We start from the raw sequence: 20343 nt of genomic DNA on the forward strand, positions 1-20343 counted from the left end.
CAAAATCTTGAGACAGATTGCACAATATATCGCGGCCCCACTGATTGTGATATTCGATATGTCACTTGACCAAGGTGTGTTACTTATGGGCTGGAAGGACGCAATCGTCACTTCCATACAAAAAACAGGACCAAGACGACTTCTATCAAACTACAACCCTTTAAGCCTCACCAATGTTGTAGTTAAGATATTGGAACAAATAATCAAACGGACCATAATCACATTTATGGAAACCAATAACTTGTTAAACAGCGAACAACATGGTTTTAGAAAGGGTTTATCTTGTACAACGAAGCTCCTTATAGCAAGGGGATTTCGGACAAAGGCGCTAGACAATGGAAACTCAGTGAATGTTGTCTACATAAACTTCAGTAAGGCTTTTGACAGGGTGCCTACTAATAAACTGCTATTGAAATTAGAAAATCTTCGCATTGCCGGACCTTTTTTAAAATGGCTTAAGGATTTCCTAGTAGGTCGTGGACAGAAAGTAAGAGTAAATTTGAAGTGCCCCACCTGGAGACCAATACTTGGTGGAGTACCTCAAGGTTCTGCACTAGGCCTTTTACTTTTTATACAGTATGTAAATGATCTCCCATGTATAGTACAACCGCCAATGTTATTATACGCCGACGATTTAAAAATCTAGCGAGAAATAACGGGAGACGCAGATACGTGCACACTTCAGATAGACTTAAATATGGTGATTAACTGATCTAAACAGTGGCTGACGCCTATCAACGCGGTAAAATGTGTCTACAAAACCTTTGGTGATGCAAAGTTTAACAGATAAAACATAGGGGAAGTGCCTGTACACGTGGTCTGGTCTCACAAGGATCTTGGGTGTCGGTGAGTTATGACCATAAGACCACGGCCCATTTCCAGGAAGTCGCAGCTCAAGGGTTTGGGACTCTATTGACTTTAAGGCGGACATTCACCAAGATAAATACTACCATGTTCACTACAGTATACACAACCTTAGTAAGAACTAAGCTTGAGAACTGCGTTTGGGATCCAAGCCCCTGCTTAAAAGATGAATATGGTAACTTAGAAGAGGTAAAGAGGGCAGCTACCCGTGCAATTCGAGAACTCTGGGGTTTGCCATACAAAGAGCGGCTTGAAATGCAAGAACTCTTTGCTCTGTCCTATCGCAGACTAAGGGGAGATCTAATTTCGATGTACAGAATACTGAGAAATGATTTTAGACCTAATATATTCTCTCTTTTTCTTCCCACTAGATCGGGATATCTCAGAGGACATGGCAGGCGAGTAGAAAAGCCAAGAACGAACAAATTACCCGTGGCATACAGGTTCTCACACCGAGTCATAATTACTTGGAACCTTATGAAGAGCGCCTCTAATCACTTAACCTTTACCCATTAGAGTATAGGAGTCTTAGAGGAAACCTTCTGATGGCTTACAGTATCCTTAACACTTCTGAACATCCCCTTAAACACCTACTTAAGCGTAGTCCCAATACTAACCTAAGGGGTAACACCCAGAAATTGGAGATACAGCTTAGCAGAACGGACTGTAGACACAACTTCTACTCCTTAAGAGTTGTCAAATGCTGGAATTCCCTGCCGACTGAACTAATCCAAGCGACTTCCCAGGAGTCCTTTAAGAGGAAACTTTACCTATTCTTAAGGACTCAGGCTAAGATCTTATTATGAGTTACCAATTTCTTTTTTTCTAATCTATTATAGTTTATATACCTAGGTTCCTGCCTGGAGGTATTGGTGATCCCCTGCTACCAGACACGGAAGCCTGTTAAGCGAAAGCTTCTATTCCGTCCACAACCATTTGAACCATTTGAACCGTTTGAAGCGCAAGCGTTTAATGGGTACGTTGCATATGAAGTAAATATGTTTCTTATGTGTTTGTAGATCATATTCTTAGTATCCAATAAGCAGCTTTTTAATTGAAGCCTAATGTCTAAAATAGTAAATTTGATGCTTGATATTTAAGAGTTCATAAATCTAGTGCCAGCTTTATAGTGGTCGAAGCAAACAAAAATGTGAATTTAAATGTTTTATTATTGCCATTTATTTTATTTTATCCACAATAATAAATTGCCTCGAACCTCGATATTTCTAAACATATATAATCGCTGATTGTGAGGAACTATGTGGAAAGCTTTGCTGAAGTCAATATAGACTACGTCTTCAGGTAACATTCGGTCTTTATGAGCGCACCAACTTTCACGAGCCAATAATAAGTTAGTGAGACAGAAATAACCGTGCTACTTCTCAGAAAAAATCCGGTCTTAACCGAGATACGTAAACAGCTTCCGAATAATCTTTTCTGAAATTTTAACAATCACACTGGCTAGGCTAACGGGTCGATAGTTCTCACATTTATGTTTCGTATCTGTTTTGAAGACAAGTGTTCTTATGGCGTTCTTCCAGTCTTTTGGTGATCGACCCTGGGTTACGGATAGATTGAAACCTATACTTAGAGGGTTCACAACGAAGTTAGCTTGCTCCTATAGTGATCTAGGATGCATTTCACCGGGTCCCATGGATTTGCCTGTATCAAGCTTATTTAGCAGACCAAAGACATCGATTTCTTTAGTAGTCACATTGTCCAGTGTGTGTGGGGGGTTTGTATGAACTGTCAGAAAGGGTGTCTCCGCGGTATATACGTTGCTAAAGTAGTGTGATAATGCTCGAGTCTTACTATAATCGTCCACTAATGATGAATTATTACTGTTTCCCCGTAGTGCTGGAGTATTTCCTCATCTTTTAGTCCTTTGGTTTATGTACGAGTACAAGCGTTTTGGGAATTCTATGGATTCTTTAACAATTTTTTCTTCTGACAACCTTCTAGACTCACAGAGGGTCGAAGCACAAATATTTATAGCTTCTCGATATTAAGATTTTGTCTCATCAGTACCCAGTAACCTAAATCTCCCCCACATTCTTCTCGTATGGGGAAGGGTGCGAACCTCCATGCTGAAGAGTTACTCGGACCCCTGGGTGTAGTCCATGGGATATGTAGAGCACTAACTTTTCCGTACGTTTTGAAACCAAGACAATAAACCTATATTTCATCTGAGCATATTTTTTACCAAATAGTTCAACTGAATTACTACCGAGAAACTCAGAACACAGTGTTACAACTTACTAAGTGATGAATATAGCCAAACACAAGACATGAAGTCTCTGACTACTCATCAGAGTCGTATACAGAGTTACTGATTTTCCAATTGCGGTTTGTGCGATAATTGTTATCTGTGGCTAAAGATATCAGGCGATATGGATTAAGTTGGACCGTAACAAAGCGACCATTTCATCCCGTCTTCTAGAGTTAAACACCGGTAGCATACCAGTATTTTCATTTCTCAACCTCCTTCGTTTCTTTGGAACTACATATTTTTTCGTGTCTAGTTTTCCGCTTCAAATAATATTACTACTTCCACTCATTTGTTTTTCATCCTGTTAGTTTCCGTTTTTTCTGATATAAATTGCAGCATTTTGGGTCAACATGTTTGCGTTAGGTTTCGGGTTTTGTAGAATAAACATTGGTTAGCAATTTGCACTCAAGTTGTTAAAAAAGTATCCCTAAATTAGGAATGACAAATTCTGAATTTGAACATTATCCCACTTGTTAAGGTACGAATTAGTCAGCGTAGTTGATTGTCTACAAATTCCTTTTAAGACCCGCATTTCAATTAATTTACTACATCCTCACTGTGCTGTTCACATATTGTATTCCTTTGCCAATGTTTCAGCTGAAAAATTATGCGATTTAGTTATAATAAAATTGTCGGGCAGTTATCCTACAGATATTTTATGAGTGACTAGCAGTTAGATCTTACTTATTGGTTGATTTAATTTACTGTGAAGAAGTGGCCTTCGTTTAGTCACGAAACGTCAGAAATTCAAATTCACACTCACTAGGTATGACAAATATATCATTATCTCCAAGGAAGGGCAAGAGGTTGGCCGTATTATTTTTGGACACAAAGTTAAGGACTGAATCAGTGGATCGTCAACGCCTCAGGGGTACACAGGTTCTTGATTTGATCTCTTGTTGATCCACTTCTTTTGACTGTATAGATTTATTTAAAGGTCGAATTCTTTGGAGTTAGTCAGGTGTTCTTGTATTGAGCTAGTGATAGCTTTTCATTACCCTTCTAAGAGCCATACCGTGTAATGTTCTGAGACGCGTTTGGAAAGTTTTTGAGTTGTGCATACATTGTAACCTGCCCCAGCGGCAGTCCAAAAGAAACCTCTCTTTAGGCATGCCAAACTTAAAGGATATACGGCTGCTGAGATCTGGAATAAACAGATCTCAAAATCCTTGAAGAAAACCTAGGCTAAGCTTTGTAATATGATTATTTTATTATTGACTAACAGATTTTCGTTCGGAAATTCCTGCCAATAGTTTATAACCATAATGTTGTAGCCTCCTTTACGGAATAATAATTTAATCCTTGTTACAGTTATTAAGCCATCACTTAATTTTGCCGTACGTTTATATCTAGACTAACACAATATATAAGTCATCGATAAGTATAGTCGTGGGTTTTATTCAGAATTTCAAAGAATCAGAATATTTTCGTTTAAAAATGTATATTGACTTGAACAGCTAACTAAGCCAACCATTCTAGATGGTTCATAAAACGTCGTTACTATTGACTTATATGACGGTCGTTCACTGTTACAGTAAGACGTAAATCTTGGGCAAATGGTTGCAGTGCATCCGTAAGAAGACTATTGGTGTGATGTGTTATTGGGTCTCGGCCGGTAGTCACATGCTGTCAAAAGTGATTCTAAAAGCAAATCGTTCTTTTCTGTCATTGGATCTCAAATTTTTGATCGCATAATATTTCAGATTTTTGTAGCCATTGAAATTTAATATCTTAATAATACCTATTTTTTGCATAGTTTAATGTCGGGTCAGCTGTCGAAATCATGCACAATCATGCAGGTAATTTTTTTCTTCACAGCGTTTTCCTATAAAGGTAGTATGGTTCTTTGTGATAATTTTTAGTTTTTGCGTGCTTTAACGATTAATGGATTCTGGACATTAAAATATGAAGTTATCAGATAAGAATTAGCCAATTAGCGTGCACCAACGCAATCGTGCATGCTTTAATCCAATCTATGTCCCGCTAACAGTTAGCAATGCAAATTAGAAGCATTGTTTGCTACGGATTATTGTAATAGTTGATTGACCGTATTGAATTGATCATCTACCATTTTGTATTTATGTTATAATGAAAATAATCTTTAGTTATCCTCAGTTTTGTCCCCAAATGTCGTGGTACGGCCGAGAGTGGGGAGGGTCAGCTCTCTCTCTCGAAATGCTCTAACATGACCACGCGTATACAGCAACTACCAGGGAAGTCCTAGTCATTTCCATCTCGCGGCGGAAGTGTTGTATACTAAATTAAGAGGACAAAAAGCGAATATCTGGGTTGGTGGACACGGAGTCCACCTAGGGGAGTTGGGAAACCTTGATTCCAAACCAGTTGTCCACATGGACTCCAGGATCCTAAAGAAACATATGTAGTACGAATCAATCGTTGGTCACCGGCTACCATGGGACTACATCTCACGATGTTGCTCTACTGCCTTGTGAATCAGACCTATGGGTCAACGGCTCCTGGTGTGACCCCCTAAGGAAACTACTTACTTTGGTTTGGGCACCCGGGCAGTATCATAGCACACACCCAAATCAAGTGACTTGTGTGGCGCATATGTATTCGGTGCCCCTTTCTACCAATATTTATGTGTTTAAATAAATAAAATAAATAAACTAAATTGCAAGCCATAACTATTATGAGGAAGTTAACAACTCTGCCAACCTGCTTTGGTATGTAGGAGACAGCTGAAACCTATACCTCAGTGGTTATAGTTTAAGAACCTAAACCAGTGAGAAACTATTAACAGTACTAGCGTGATAAACCCCACCATTAATTTAAGCTTGAGTTGTTTAAAATTTTTTATCTTAGATATCAATCCCACAGTTGGACTTAATAGTTTTAAATAAATTGAACACTGGGTAGAAAGTTAATACCTGAACCGCCCCTCCAATTATTATTATTTCACTATCATACACTAATTTCTGTACGTTACTGTTCCCTTCTTATACGCGCCTTACATTCTTTATCTCTTCATATTGTATCTGGTGCCCATTTGTACTAACATTTGTGTTCAAATAATGATAATTCATGACATGTTCAGGATGCATCTGATAAAATCTCTTTAAAGTGTTTCTACTCTTTTAGTGAATGTTTTTGTGCCAATGATATATCATTTTATTGTAATTAATACACAGAATTTCTAAGTTTACTTCTTGTGCTTAACGTAGGATCCCGTCTCAAACCCAAATATTGAAGAGGCCACTTATGATAGTGACAAAAATTCTCATGGAAGATGTACTTCATCATTATATGAAGATGATGTAAAAGTTATGGAAGTGAAGGAAAAAAACCTGGGTAAGTAAAATACTCTGAATCTAATTCATTTGATTGTGGTTAAGTTAAGAGTTTCACTTTATCAACATATGTTTATTGGTTAACCCATTTTTTTAAGCTTCCGGAGTAACAAAGTCAGTTTTTATTTCTTAATTGGAAATAAAAATCGATCGTTTATGCTATAGCAAATGTGTATCATTTGTATTTACGAAACCTACTAACTGTTTCCAATCAGAAACTACTATTTATTACCGCAAACATAAAATGATCAAAATTCAAATATGGAAATGCCATTTTGATGTGCAATATCTAATGATTAGCTAGAATGTTTATTTTATGTTTGTTCCAGCGGTTAATATTGTTTGAAAGCTGAGATTAGTCTGAAGTTACCGGCATACCATTATATTTGAACATAACTAGCACTGTATTCAAAAGTTTATCTCGCTATAGTGTCGCAAACAATCTTATATCTTGTGTAGTTCTGATTTTTCAAGCATTCTAAATGTTTAATTATAACTGACGATATTCACTTAGGATGTAAACAAAAGATAATCGGATCGTAATGAGCTTTGATATTGGACTTTAGTATTAGCGAAGAAAAACAATGGAGAGTTAGAAAGTCGAAGTGTTCAAATAATTTATCTAGTGAAACAGAAGTAAAGAATATTAAGCAAAGACCATCTGGTAACAAAGTATAGCGATTGCAACAAGGTTAAAACAGCTGGTCAACAGTTTTGAAGACAAAAACTAAGTTCACTTTCATGAATCTAGAAATGTGAAAATATGGGATGGAAATGGTTTTAATTTAGCATCCTAACCTTCACATTCAACTAACTATGCATATTAATTATGTTGACTGGAGTTATTTCATAAAATAAACATATAAGTTAAATTTTACTGTTAGGAATAACATGCCCATTATGGAAATTTAAAATCGTAGATTTGTTAGTAAGTAGTTTATTGCTAGTTTGCACGACAAATGAGATAGTTAGTCATTTTCACTAAAGTATTTCCCTCTAGTGTAGTCTCAAAACGTCATTTAGCTGACTTAATTTTATCTCCATTGGATAAGTTGTGGTTTTATCGTCAGATGTATTCAATAATGTTTTTATTTATCTCCTATATTTAATATATAAGCCTCATCATATCAAGATTCTGAGTACACGCGATCTTCTGATGGTTCACAATATTCAGTTGGACGTAGTAAGGATAGTCATATGGAAGTAAGTTTCTTTTCTCTCTCTTAATTACTAGAAACTTTATGTTGTCCCACTATCGTACTGTTTCATATTAAAAATACATACTTAGCATTATATTCGTTAGCTTGTTGAGATTTAAACTGTCTGTGTCAATAGCTGTACCTCAATTGCTTAGAAGCATGTCATTGATTTGTAATTTAACTATAGCACTGTTTATTTACATTGAGGTATCTCCCCAATTATCATTTCATACGATTATTCTGGGATATTGCACTTTACTAGTGAGGTGTCACAGTAGTAAACCGAACATGATCAGTTCCGTTTCAGATGAGTATAACATGATTTATATAAATACAGGTTTGATCTATAACTAGTTTCCCCAACTTCATTCAACTAAAATATCTGAAAGGAGAGGATAAAGATATTATCCCTTTTATATAATTTATTCTATGGAATACATTAATTTGTTTCGGCGATCTTTTAATTGAATATTTTGCTCAGTCATCAAATTCACTTGTTGATCATGTTTAGTTCTTTGATATAATTATTAGGCTTGACCACCACCGACCGTTGTTGCTACCTTGACGTGGTGGTCGGGCTTGTCTATCGTGATGAAGCAACCGAGCTATACTGGCTGGAACAACTGTTCCTCAAGGTCCTACCATGTCAGACAGGTCGGTTGAAGAGCGGTAAGACTAAAAGTAACAAACCCAAGGTCCGAAGGCGAAGTCGTACTGCTGACTGTACAGAGGTGTGACAGCAGTAAGGTGTTTCCTTCAGACAACCAGCACAACAGCGATGCTGCCTTCCCACAAGGAGGGGTGGGGTTAGAAAAGGTCGACCCTAAAAATGCACACCTCGCCTTATCCCACGGATACCCGTCTCCGGCGGTAAGGTCTCAACAAGTACGGAGCTAACACAAAAATTACCCATAAAAAGGTCGTGTGTGACCGACCTCAAGCAGTTGTCCCTTGGGCACTGCAGTCACGCTCTCAGGTCACTAAGACCACCTCTAATCCAATTTCCTTTTCAGCTACCTCCAGAACAACCCTTCCACGGTGTGGGCAACCGGGAAGTGATAACCGCCCTCATACCTCTAACAGCACTCAAGACCACTGTATTCCTAATCAACCTCCGTCTTCACTTCCTATTACTCCTCCTACATCGACTTTAACCTCTAAACTTCCTTTTTCGGCTCCCTCCTCAAATGTCACCATAGCCAAAGATTCTAGTGCTCAAAACACTGTCCCAGGTCTACTGAAACCTCGCCGCAAACTACACATTGGAGCATTCAACGTACGCACCCTATGTCAAATCTGTCAGCAGGCTTCCTCGGCTAGAACCCTAGAATCTCGTACCATTGATGTATGCTGTGTCTCTGAAACACGCATACAGGATCCCTGTGTGGTCATTCACTTGACCTCATCTCGCCAAAACGGAGAGCCAACGAGATACACTCTCCGTGTATCTGGTGACGCGATGGTCAGCTCTCGTTGACTGGCAGGAGTAGGGATAGCACTAAGCATGAGGGCGGAACAAGCACTGTTAGAGTGGATCCCCGTTAACAGTCGTTTATGTGCTGTTCGGCTAAACGGCTCCGTAAGAACTCGGAAGGATAGGGACACACGTCGTTGTCTTTTTGTCGTTTCTGCCTACGCTCCCACCGACTGCAGCTCAGATGAAGTGAAAGATGAATTTCACAGAAAGCTATCTGAACTTCTTCAGAAAGCTAAACGTTCAGACATAGTACTCGTAGGGGGTGACTTTAATGCCCAGGTAGGTAGTTTAAACCAAACAGAAAGGCATTTAGGTGGGTATTTTAGTATACCGGCACAACGAACATATAATGGTGATCGTCTGCTGCAACTGTGCTCAGAAAATCGTTTATCTTTAGCAAACACAAATTTTAAGCATAAGGAGAGACATCTTCTAACATGGCGACCGCCTGCACCAAACCAACGATGGATTCAAATAGACCATATTGCCATTAGTCATCGTTAGAGAGGGTCGGTACAAGATTGTCGCTCATTCTGGAGTACCTGCTTGGACTCCGACCATTCCCTCATACGAGCACGCATCTGCTTGTGCCTCACTGGACGCAAAAAAGCCACAGTAAAAAGACCCATTAGAACTGAATTGAGTAGCGAGAAAACCAAAAGTAGGTTTCAGGAACAACTGAGGTCACGCTTAGGTAGTTCTGAAAACGAGACTGACCCAGATGTTGCTTGGAAAGCCATACAAACAGCTGTGGAAACAGCAGTGACATCTATCAGCGATTTAAACCACAGGGTTACAAAGAACCAATGGATTTCCTCTAGGTCTATTGCACTGATGGATTCTCGTAAACTCATCCCATCAGGCTCTGAACACGATGAAGAGCGACAACAAATCAGATCTAGGTTAAGCAAAAGTCTAAGGAACGACCGTGAGCAGTGGTGGGCAACGAAAGCAAAAGAGATGGAAAAGGCGGCGGCTATAGGGAACACAAGACAGCTCTACAGACTAATAAAAGAAACTAGAACTAATAAGTCAAGTGTAAGTGAGATTATTTCGGAAAAAGACGATACTCTCATCTGCTCTCAGTCCAGACGTTTAGAACGATGGGCGGAACATTTCAGAGAACAGTTCAACTGGCCTTCAGCTACTCTACAACTACCCTCCATTCTCAGACAGTGTGAATGGAACATTGAAGTAGGTCCCTCAACTCTAGCAGAAGTTCAAAAGGCTATAGTTAATCTGAAACGAGGAAGGGCAGCTGGTCCAGATGGATTGGCTCCAGAGGTCTTTAAGGATGGTGGTCCAATTTTAGCGATTAGGTTGACTAATATTTTAGCTAAGATCTGGGAGTTAGACGTTATCCCAACTAACTGGTCACAATCACTTATCGTCCCAATATATAACAGAGGGTTAAAATCATCCTGTGACAACCATAGAGGGATTAGTTTAACTAATATAGTATCTAAAATACTAGCCTCGATAATTATCGGACGCCTAACTAAGACTCGTGAACTGCAAACACGAGAGAATCAAGCTGGCTTCAGACCTGGTCGTGGCCGCATCGACCACATATTCACCATTCGTCAGGTTCTGGAACATAGGCATACTTATCGGCGTCCGACAATGGTGGTCTTTCTTGACTTGAAAGCAGTATTTGACTCGGTAGACCGCGAGATTCTGTGGCAGTGTCTATCATTGAAAGGCGTACCCCAGAAGTACATAAACCTTGTGAAGGCTATTTACTCGAACACTACTAGTCGAGTCAGAGCTTATGGCGAACTGTCATCTGCCTTTGCAACCTCAAGTGGTGTCCGTCAAGGCTGTCCACTTTCTCCATTTTTGTTTAACTTCATCATAGACTTATTGATGGGAATAACATTCTCGTCTACTGAATTCTCGGGTATTGATCTCCTTCCAGGAGGTCCACTTATCGACTTAGAATACGCGGATGACATAGTCCTGTTTGGTGAAGACGCTGATATAATGCAGAGTCTTTTGGTAGCACTGAGCAACAATGCCAGAATGTTTGGAATGCGCTTCTCTCACTCTAAATGCAAGTTGTTACTTCAGGACTGGTCTGCGTCAACACTTGAACTAAGGATAGGGAGTGAAGTAGTCGAACGCGTTGACAACTTCACTTATCTTGGAAGTCTGATCAGCCCTAATGGGTTGGTGTCTGACGAAATCTCAGCACGGATTCGAAAAGCTCGATTGGCTTTTGCCAACTTACGTCACCTATGGCGAAAATGAGATATCCGTCTATCAATAAAAGGACGAGTACACTGCGCGGCAGTCCATTCTGTTTTAATTTACGGCAGCGAAACATGGTCATTAAGAGTAGAAGACACTCGTAAGCTACTAATATTTGACCACAGATGCCTCAGAAATATTGCTGGCGTCTGCTGGGATCACCGGGTAAGTAATAGTGAGGTTAGACGTAGGGTATTAGGGAATGATAGTAAACCAGTTGATGAGGTTGTGAATGTTCATCGACTGAGATGGTTGGGCCACGTGTTGCGTATACCTGAACACCGATTACCACGACGTGCAATGCTAACCGGTGTTGGAGGTGGTTGGAAGAAAGTTAGAGGCGGCCAAATCAAAACGTGGCATCAGTGCTTGAAGTCACTAACTTCTAGTCTGAGCCATGTTGGGAGATGTAGACTACTTGGTTGGAGTCCGCGTGACTATCGTAACCAATGATTGGAGACTCTTGGTGACATGGCTCAGAATCGATCACAATGGCGTCGGTGTATACACTCTCTGTCTTCCCTTAAACTAAGAGATTAAAATTGCTTCATATCTTCCTTTCTACGAACTAATTCATTCTTCCTGTACTATATCCTTATTGCAATCTTTCTTTTATTTATTATCACCTCTGAGTTAACTACTTTTATGAATCCGGTGTCAATTTCGTTGTGTTAATGAGGTATGGCAACTTGGACCGATGCATAAATATGCCTGGTCGTACGTTGTAGCTGACTGACTGACTGACTGACCACTTTAACTAAAACGTTTCTTTGTTGAAATTTCAGTATATCAATAAGTTCAGTTAAGAAGTAATACAGTAAAAAATATCTAATAATTTCATTTTACAGAGCGAATTCGTTTTTCTGGCTGCACCGAAGTGTGATGGCATCTTGTACGACACTGTCTTTCTATTACGAAAAGGAGGTAGTGCCTAAACGGGTCGATATTGCTGTTGATAAGGTCTCCAATGTTCTGACAAGCTCTAGGGAAATAAGTATTTTAAAAATACTACACATGATGAGTTTGAGTAGGTATTGCTTAGGATCAAGTACTTCGGTGGCAGTAGAAAACAAAGGTTTTATCACTATTTATTTCATGCATATACGTGCATGCAGATATATACTTTGTGATATAAGAAGATTAAGAGAGACTTAATGAAATATTGAATACTGAGAATTTAGTATTGTACTAAACATATAATATAGAATAAAGTCATTACTATTATTGTTTGGTTAATTAGATGATGTTTTTTCATTAGTACTGTCCGAATTTTACGGGTTCAGTCCACAATGTGGCCATTAAATGAAGCATCTCAACTTCAGATGATGTCGAGTGATTCAAGTGAAATGCTGAATGTAATTCCTGTTGTAGTTGTTGCTTATCAAAAAGACATAGATATATTATGTATTGTCGCTTGTTTACTTAGTTTTTTCTTTTTCCCTCAGTTTTATGTTTCGTTACGATATTATATAACATCAAGCAATACATTTGTATAGATATTTTTCGGCCACCAGGGTAGATTTTTGTACTGTTGGAATTTAAGGAAAGTTCAATCCTGACTTTTAAAGTGATTACCAGATTTTGGATTGCCTATTACTAAGAGTTATGTTATGTGGTATTAACTAAATTAGATTTTCAGTAGTTTGACAATATCTCGGATCATAATAAATGAACCTATTATATATATATATATATATATATATATATATATATATATATATATATATATATATATATATATATATATCCCAAAAGTATTGTAAACCTGTTTATATCCAGTAAAACATTTCATCATTAATGTATTCTGTTTATACTTTCCAGGTTTTTTGATCGTATCTACTGTTAATTTACGAATAACCTTAATTGTGTATCACCAACAAAATAGTTATAGTTTGAATAAAATCGACTCTAAAGAATTATTATTATTTGATCAGGAAAATGTTGTACACTTATTCATTAGATAGATATACGAAACATTAATTTTTTTCCTTTATTTTTTTTTCCGAGAACAAACAATTCAACCGTATTACTTATTCTCCTATTTCAAAGATATATGTACAAAGTCTAACTGTAACTATAACAAAACTAGTCTTTAATGAAACAAATAAGTTATAAGTATCAATTTTTTTTAATGATTAATAAAGATTCTATTATAGTCGTTTTATAGACTAAATTTTTTTTATTTATTATTTATTTTTATTAGAATATTTCACCTTCCGATATCTTATCAAATAATCAGGCGAATGGAGTCCGTTGGCGTCATTGTGTAAACAATGGTCAAGAGATGTACATTAACGAAGCAACTAATGAGAAAGTCAGTTTAAGGTTAATAATAATAACTATGATTGTTTTTAATTTTTATAAAAACTGGGAATTCATGTCTTTTCACTTTGGTTTTTCCGCTCATTTTAGTTACTCTATGATCATATACCATTAGTAGCTTAAAATAAATAAAAGTTATAGGTTGATTGTGATAGTCATTACACTTAAATAATCAGTTAGAAATTATTGATTGACAACTGTTTGTACTCACGTTTTCTCTTAATTTTATATTGGTAAAATATTTCAGTAATGTGTTTACTGTGAATTTAATAGCTTAGACCAACAAACTGAAATGTTATTTTTCAATGAAAGGGTACTTAATTAGTAAATCGTGTTAATAGTGTTCGGTAAACAAATATTGTTTACTATGTTTTTTTTGTGTTGGGAATTTCATTATCATCGTCTTAACTTGAACCTTCTCGAATATTGACCTTTTTATTTCGAAGTACATAATATCCCTTATGAATTAGCGATTTCAGTCACATCACTTTGAATTATATTCGAATAGTGATAAGAAGTGTAGTTTGGAGATATTTTACTGTTTACGTTCTTGTATGAGATTGATGAGGGTTTTTATGCTGAACAGGTTACTTGAGGTTTTTCAGAGAACTGTTGCGATGCTCATCGTAACATATAGTTTGCTAGTTGCTTCATAGGTAAACAGTTTGACAATAACAAATCCGATGTTGCTTTTTAGTTCCCTCTACAGTTTTTATATTTCTAAGAACAGATAAATTTGGTACTGCTTAATTGAATATCTCACTTGGAATGAAAGTTATCAGTATTGTGTGTCAGATATATGCATAAGTGAATGAGGTCTTAGTTTTTTCTGTTTTAATTATGTAGTACCATGTCAGAATTTTAGCTAAGTGTTTTTAAGAAATTCAGTATACTTAGAAATAATAGAAATTTCACGTTTGTTTATGATGGATATTAATGCAATAAACGAGCTATACACAAACCCCGTTTTCTGATTAATTTTAAGTGTTTCCTGTTAAGTAATTTGTAGCTGTGATAAACAGACATTTCTGCAAATTTAATTTTAAAAAAATTATAGTATTAAAACGAAGCGATAAATTTTCTTATACATACTTGATAGTTGACACAAGTAACTTCATGATGCGACAATTTTATGATGACTAGTTGTAAAAGTAAACAATTATTGTTTGCCTAAGATTTAAGTTTAAAGTTTTCTTCTTGTCCTTTTTCCTATCGAAATTTCTAGTGGGTTCCAGCAACTGATCAATATGGAAAAACATATTATTATGAACTAAACACTCGTCATTCCGTATGGGCACTTGAAGATCTAGAAACATCACCTACAGACGCGCCACATTCGTCCGACTCATTGAATAATTATTTAGATATTAATGAACCGAATGCTCCCAAGGAAGCTTTTGACTGTTCAGTATTTGAAGATGAAAATAATGGTTCTTATGTTGATCAGTATCCATCTGTATCTAGAATGTCAAGTATCAGTAAAGTTAATCGGAGAACAATGAGTCAATCTAAAGTGGTATGAGTTGGTTTTTAGTTCACTTTTTGTATAAATTAAGTTCCGCTTTTTATTCATGCATTAGTACCTTCTGTAAAAATGATTCAACATCTGCTACTACTTTTTTAGTTAATTGCAATCAGTTATTTGATGTTCCTACTTCACAATTTCCTTGTGACTGAAATATAATTACTTGAAAGACAATTATCGTTTGCTAAGATTATCCCACTCATTTTATGCACCCAGTGAATTTAAAAAAAGTAAGTGCCCACAAGATTTTGAGCAAAGATGGATAGTGGCTAGCAGTGGAATCGAGGACGCGCGTTTCGTCCTATATGGGACTCATCGGCTGGATATACCTGCTATTCATGATTGCATCTCAGAGTTGATGTCCACTCCTGGACTTAGACCCAGTACCGTTCGCTTCAAATGCCATCGCGTTATCCACTTAGCTACTGAGTCCTGATAACCACCTGCTTGTGCAATGGGGTGAAGTTTAAATTTACTTGGTGTTTTTTTACTTGTATATTCCCATTGTTATTTAGGACTGCAACTGGTCAGTCTCATGTTGGCATATGTGCATCCTGTGCGGATTGTCTCGATATAGCCTTAAGTCACTATCCATATTTGCCTAAAGATATGCCAACATGAAACTGATCAAATGGAGTCCTAAATAACAATGGGAATATACAAGTAAAACAACACCAAGTGTATTTTAAGTGCTATTAGCATTTTTAGTTACTTTGCTCCTGTCATATGAATCGGGTATGGTACCTTTATGTTTATTATGCTCTCACTAGTCATTTATGTTGTGTAAAGGCATCAATAATTTCAGTATGGAATGTTCATCACATCTTATTTTCATTTATTGTCCTCATAAACTTAATGCATTCTACTCTAATCGCTCAGAATGAACTTTGCAAAAACCAAGGATTCAACCAGGAAGTGTACATTGCTTTAGAGTTCATGCCACTCACGAAATTATCTTTTATTATTTATAAAAATAAAAGAGAATAAATTGTTTATTACAAATTAATCGTTATTTTTTAAAAATTATTTCAATATCAGGGTTTAAGTTGTTTTAGTGTTTAGTTAACAGTAGAGATTTCAAACGCTTGATTAGTGGACACTGAAATTATTTACCTCGTCAGCCTTATCAAGGATTCTGTATACTCAGAGGTAGATACAAGTTGTTGAAAATGTAAAAACATGACTTTGAATCTATACTTATATCTCGTTCGAAATACTGAATTTGAAACTAATAACTGCATATGCAAACATTTCTTTCGTTTTGTTTTACAGTCTCATCGAAGTTCACATATACCTTCTGAAGTTTGTTCAACACAAGTTATCAATCGACCTTTCAGCTTAGTCAGTCTTGATGATCAAGATCAAGGAGCAGGTGGACGTTTTCAGATAAAGAATGTAAGCAAAGAACATATCAGTGGACCAAGTGAAAATAAACTTACGGTACACAAAATGTTTTCTAGCTATATGTTCGTTTTCAAATTGATTCTCTAAAATCATGCTAAATACTTACTTTTAAACTGTGCTGAAATTGTGATACGTGTAGCTAGTGTTTAGGATGTAATTGTCATTTATACTTTATTTTTTATTTCTTAATGATCACTACAGTTTGTTTACAAATATACTTAACATATTTCTGCATATTAGATTAAACTGGCTGCAACAATAGCTATTAATTAGTCAGAAATGGTGGATATGTGCAAATGAAACTGTTCAAAAATACAAGTTTTATATAGGCTCCTAAGCATTATGCTGTCTATAGTTGTAAAATAATCGCTTTTATTGAATATCAAATTCTTTTGGTCCCCATCTGTAAGCTGAAAGACTGGACCTTTTGAAGATAATCCGAAACTCAGACAAAGGTATCTCATTCCCTTGTTTAGTGTTTATTAGAATTAAGCAATTGGTTGTAGAAAAACACATCCTGTTCGATAATTCAACCCTACGCTCTAAACTTTATAATACATTTAGTTATTTGATACAGTAAAAATACTAACCTTTTATATCGATTCCGCAAAACATGTGTGGGTAATATAACGTTAGAAAATGTATGGTACCTGTTAAGAAATTTGAAATAGTCAAAATCATAAGCAAGTAGGAGTAGAGAATTACAGAAACCAAAGTTATTTGTTACTGACTGATAATTAACTCTGTTAAATATATCTTAGTGAGAATTGGCTTTGAATATGGTATAATTAAAAACTCAAAAATAAGAGTGCTAAAGTTCTCTTTACGGTGAATCGTTTACTCGATATTTTCCAACAAAATTTCATGGTTTAGATAAGCTAATAATTATTTCAGCTTCACCCTTTTGAGTTTAACTATTTTATCACTGATTCAGATTTTACTCTTATTATTTCAGTTCGGATTGCTGGTAGTATCACTGCCCTTCATATAAACTGTGTAACCCAGTGTCGGGTACATAAAACTATCCTTAGGTCCCTTAATGCTCCGGTACGGCCGGAGGTGGGGAGAGTCCTTTCTCTCTCTCTCAAAATGCTCTCATATGGTCACACGTATATAGCTAGTGCCAGGGAAGTTCTGATCATTGCCTCCTAGAGGCAGGGTGTTGTTTACGAAATTAAGAGGATAAAAAGCGAATGTCCGGCGCTTTAACTGGGTTGATGCGTGAAATTCTGTCCCAAGTCTATTGAAACCTCGCCACAAATTACACATCAGAGCCTTCAACGTACACACTTTATGTAAAATCGGCCAGCAGGCCTCTTTAGCTAAAACCCTAGAATCCCGTACCATTGATGTATGCTGTGTCTCTGAAACACGCATACAGGGTCCCAGTGTGGTCATTCACTTGACCTCACCTCGGCAAAACGGAGAGCCAACGAGATACACTCTCCGTGTATCTGGTGACGCGATGGTCAGCTCTCGTTGACTGGCAGGAGTAGGGATAGCACTAAGCATGAGGGCGGAACAAGCACTGTTAGAGTGGATCCCCGTTAACAGTCGTTTATGTGCTGTTCGGCTAAACGGCTCCGTAAGAACTCGGAAGGATAGGGACACACGTCGTTGTCTTTTTGTCGTTTCTGCCTACGCTCCCACCGACTGCAGCTCAGATGAAGTGAAAGATGAATTTCACAGAAAGCTATCTGAACTTCTTCAGAAAGCTAAACGTTCAGACATAGTACTCGTAGGGGGTGACTTTAATGCCCAGGTAGGTAGTTTAAACCAAACAGAAAGGCATTTAGGTGGGTATTTTAGTATTCCGGCACAACGAACATATAGTGGTGATCGTCTGCTGCAACTGTGCTCAGAAAATCGTTTATCTTTAGCAAACACAAATTTTAAGCATAAGGAGAGACATCTTCTAACATGGCGACCGCCTGCACCAAACCAACGATGGATTCAAATAGACCATATTGCCATCAGTCATCGTTGGAGAGGCTCGACAGAAGAATGTCGCTCGTTCTGGAATACCTGTTCGAACTTCGATCATGCTCTAACACAAGCACACATCTGCTTTCACCTCTCTGGATGCAGAAAAACCACATTAAGAAGACCCACTAGAATTCAACTGAGTGACGAGAAAGCCGAACGCAGATTCCGCGTTGACTAATATTTTAGACAAAATCTGGGAGTTGGACGTTATCGCATCTGACTGGTCATAATCATTGATTGTCCCAATATATAAGAAGGGGTCAAAATCATCATGTGACAACAATGGAGGATTAGTTTCACTAACGTAGCATACAAAATACTAGTCTCAACAATGATCGGGCGCCTAACAAAGACTCGTGAACTGTAAACACGAGAAAATCAGGCTGGCTTCAAACCTGGTCGTGGCTGCATCGACCACATATCCATCATCGGCGTCCGACAATGATAGTCTTTCTTGACTTGAATGTAGACCGAGAGGTTCTGTGGCAGTGTCTATCATTGAAAGGCGTACATTAGAAATACATAAACTTTGTGAGGGCTCTTCACTCGAACACTACTAGTCGAGTCAGAGCTTATAGCGAACTGTCATCTGCTTTTGCAACTTCAAGTGATGTCCTCCAAGGTTGTTCACCACCTCCATTTTTGTTCAGCTTCATCATAGACACACTGCTGGAATTAAAGTTCTCGTCAACTGAATTTTCGGGCATTGATCTTCTACCAGGAGGTCCACTTATCGACTTAGAATACGCAGATGATATGGTCCTGTTTGGTGGAGACGCTGATAGAATGCAGAGTCTTTTGGTAGCACTGAGCAACAATACCAGGGTGTTTGCGATGCGTTTCCCTCCCTCGAAATACAAGTTGTTGCTTCAGGACTCGCCGAGTATACTCGTACGTTAATTGATAGTCGGATATCTTGCCTTTGCCATAGGTGACATAAATTGGCAAAAGCCAAGCAAGTTTTCTGAATCCGTGTAGAGGTTTCGTCAGACACCAACCCATTAGGATTGATCAGACTTCTAAAATAAGTAAAGTTATCGACTCGTTCGACTACTTCAATCATTATCCTTAGTTCAGGTGTTGGTGCAGGCCAGGAAAATAAAAAAATCTCTTAGTGTTGGTTACAAATGCATATCATTATTTAGAGTTTTACAAATTTTGACAATCTAACTTTTTTCTTCTGCAAGTACACAAAACCTATAGTTTGCCAATGAATAATTGATGTTAAACATTTAATTCGTTTTTTTTAATTATATTCAACAATTTGATAAAAAGAAAAACACAAATGGTTTTTATTGTAAATTTTAGCACTTTGAACGACGTGGTGCAGTTATTCGTACAATGTTAATTGAAAATGGCAAACGTATATCAAAGAAATGGATACCAGGTGTATTACATCTTAGTGGTCCATTACTTTTTTTATACAAAGATAATAAGCCTTCGTTACCTGTAAGTCAATTTTCAAATGGTGCTTAAATCATATTCAAGTTATTTTTTTTTGAAAAATCTGTCAATTTTCATTCTTAGAGTGTATTTAATTGATATTGGAATTTTATATCAATATCATGTACTAGCTTAGAATATTTTCTTGCATAGGAAATTGAAACTGATAATAAAATCATTTGTTGTGAACTAAATAATCATAGTAATCTTCCTTTATAAATATTTTTGATGTAGTATTATTAACCATTTATGAGCTGAATGAATATTTGATTAAATTACATTTATGTTTGAGC

General features: G+C 37.1%; 1 protein-coding gene across 2 annotated transcripts in view; it reads left to right on the forward strand.

Moving 5' to 3' along the window:
* Positions 1-1807: 1807 nt before the first annotated feature.
* Positions 1808-20343, forward strand: part of ARHGAP27_1 (Rho GTPase-activating protein 27) — a 56156-nt gene continuing 37620 nt past the window's right edge. Inside the window, exons 1-8 of one of the 2 annotated variants that reach the window (XM_051209007.1) lie at positions 1808-1840; positions 4890-4932; positions 6319-6445; positions 7562-7647; positions 13574-13684; positions 14918-15208; positions 16490-16657; positions 19916-20056. In XM_051209007.1, coding sequence (XP_051074421.1) covers positions 7642-7647; positions 13574-13684; positions 14918-15208; positions 16490-16657; positions 19916-20056 — 717 coding nt within the window. In that variant the 5' untranslated portion in view covers positions 1808-1840; positions 4890-4932; positions 6319-6445; positions 7562-7641. Of the gene's footprint in view, positions 4933-6318; positions 6446-7561; positions 7648-13573; positions 13685-14917; positions 15209-16489; positions 16658-19915; positions 20057-20343 lie in introns of both variants that reach the window. The other variant, XM_051209006.1, reaches the window with a different exon arrangement.

Source organism: Schistosoma haematobium, chromosome 1, assembly GCF_000699445.3.
Source record: "Schistosoma haematobium chromosome 1, whole genome shotgun sequence".
NCBI lineage: Eukaryota > Metazoa > Platyhelminthes > Trematoda > Strigeidida > Schistosomatidae > Schistosoma > Schistosoma haematobium.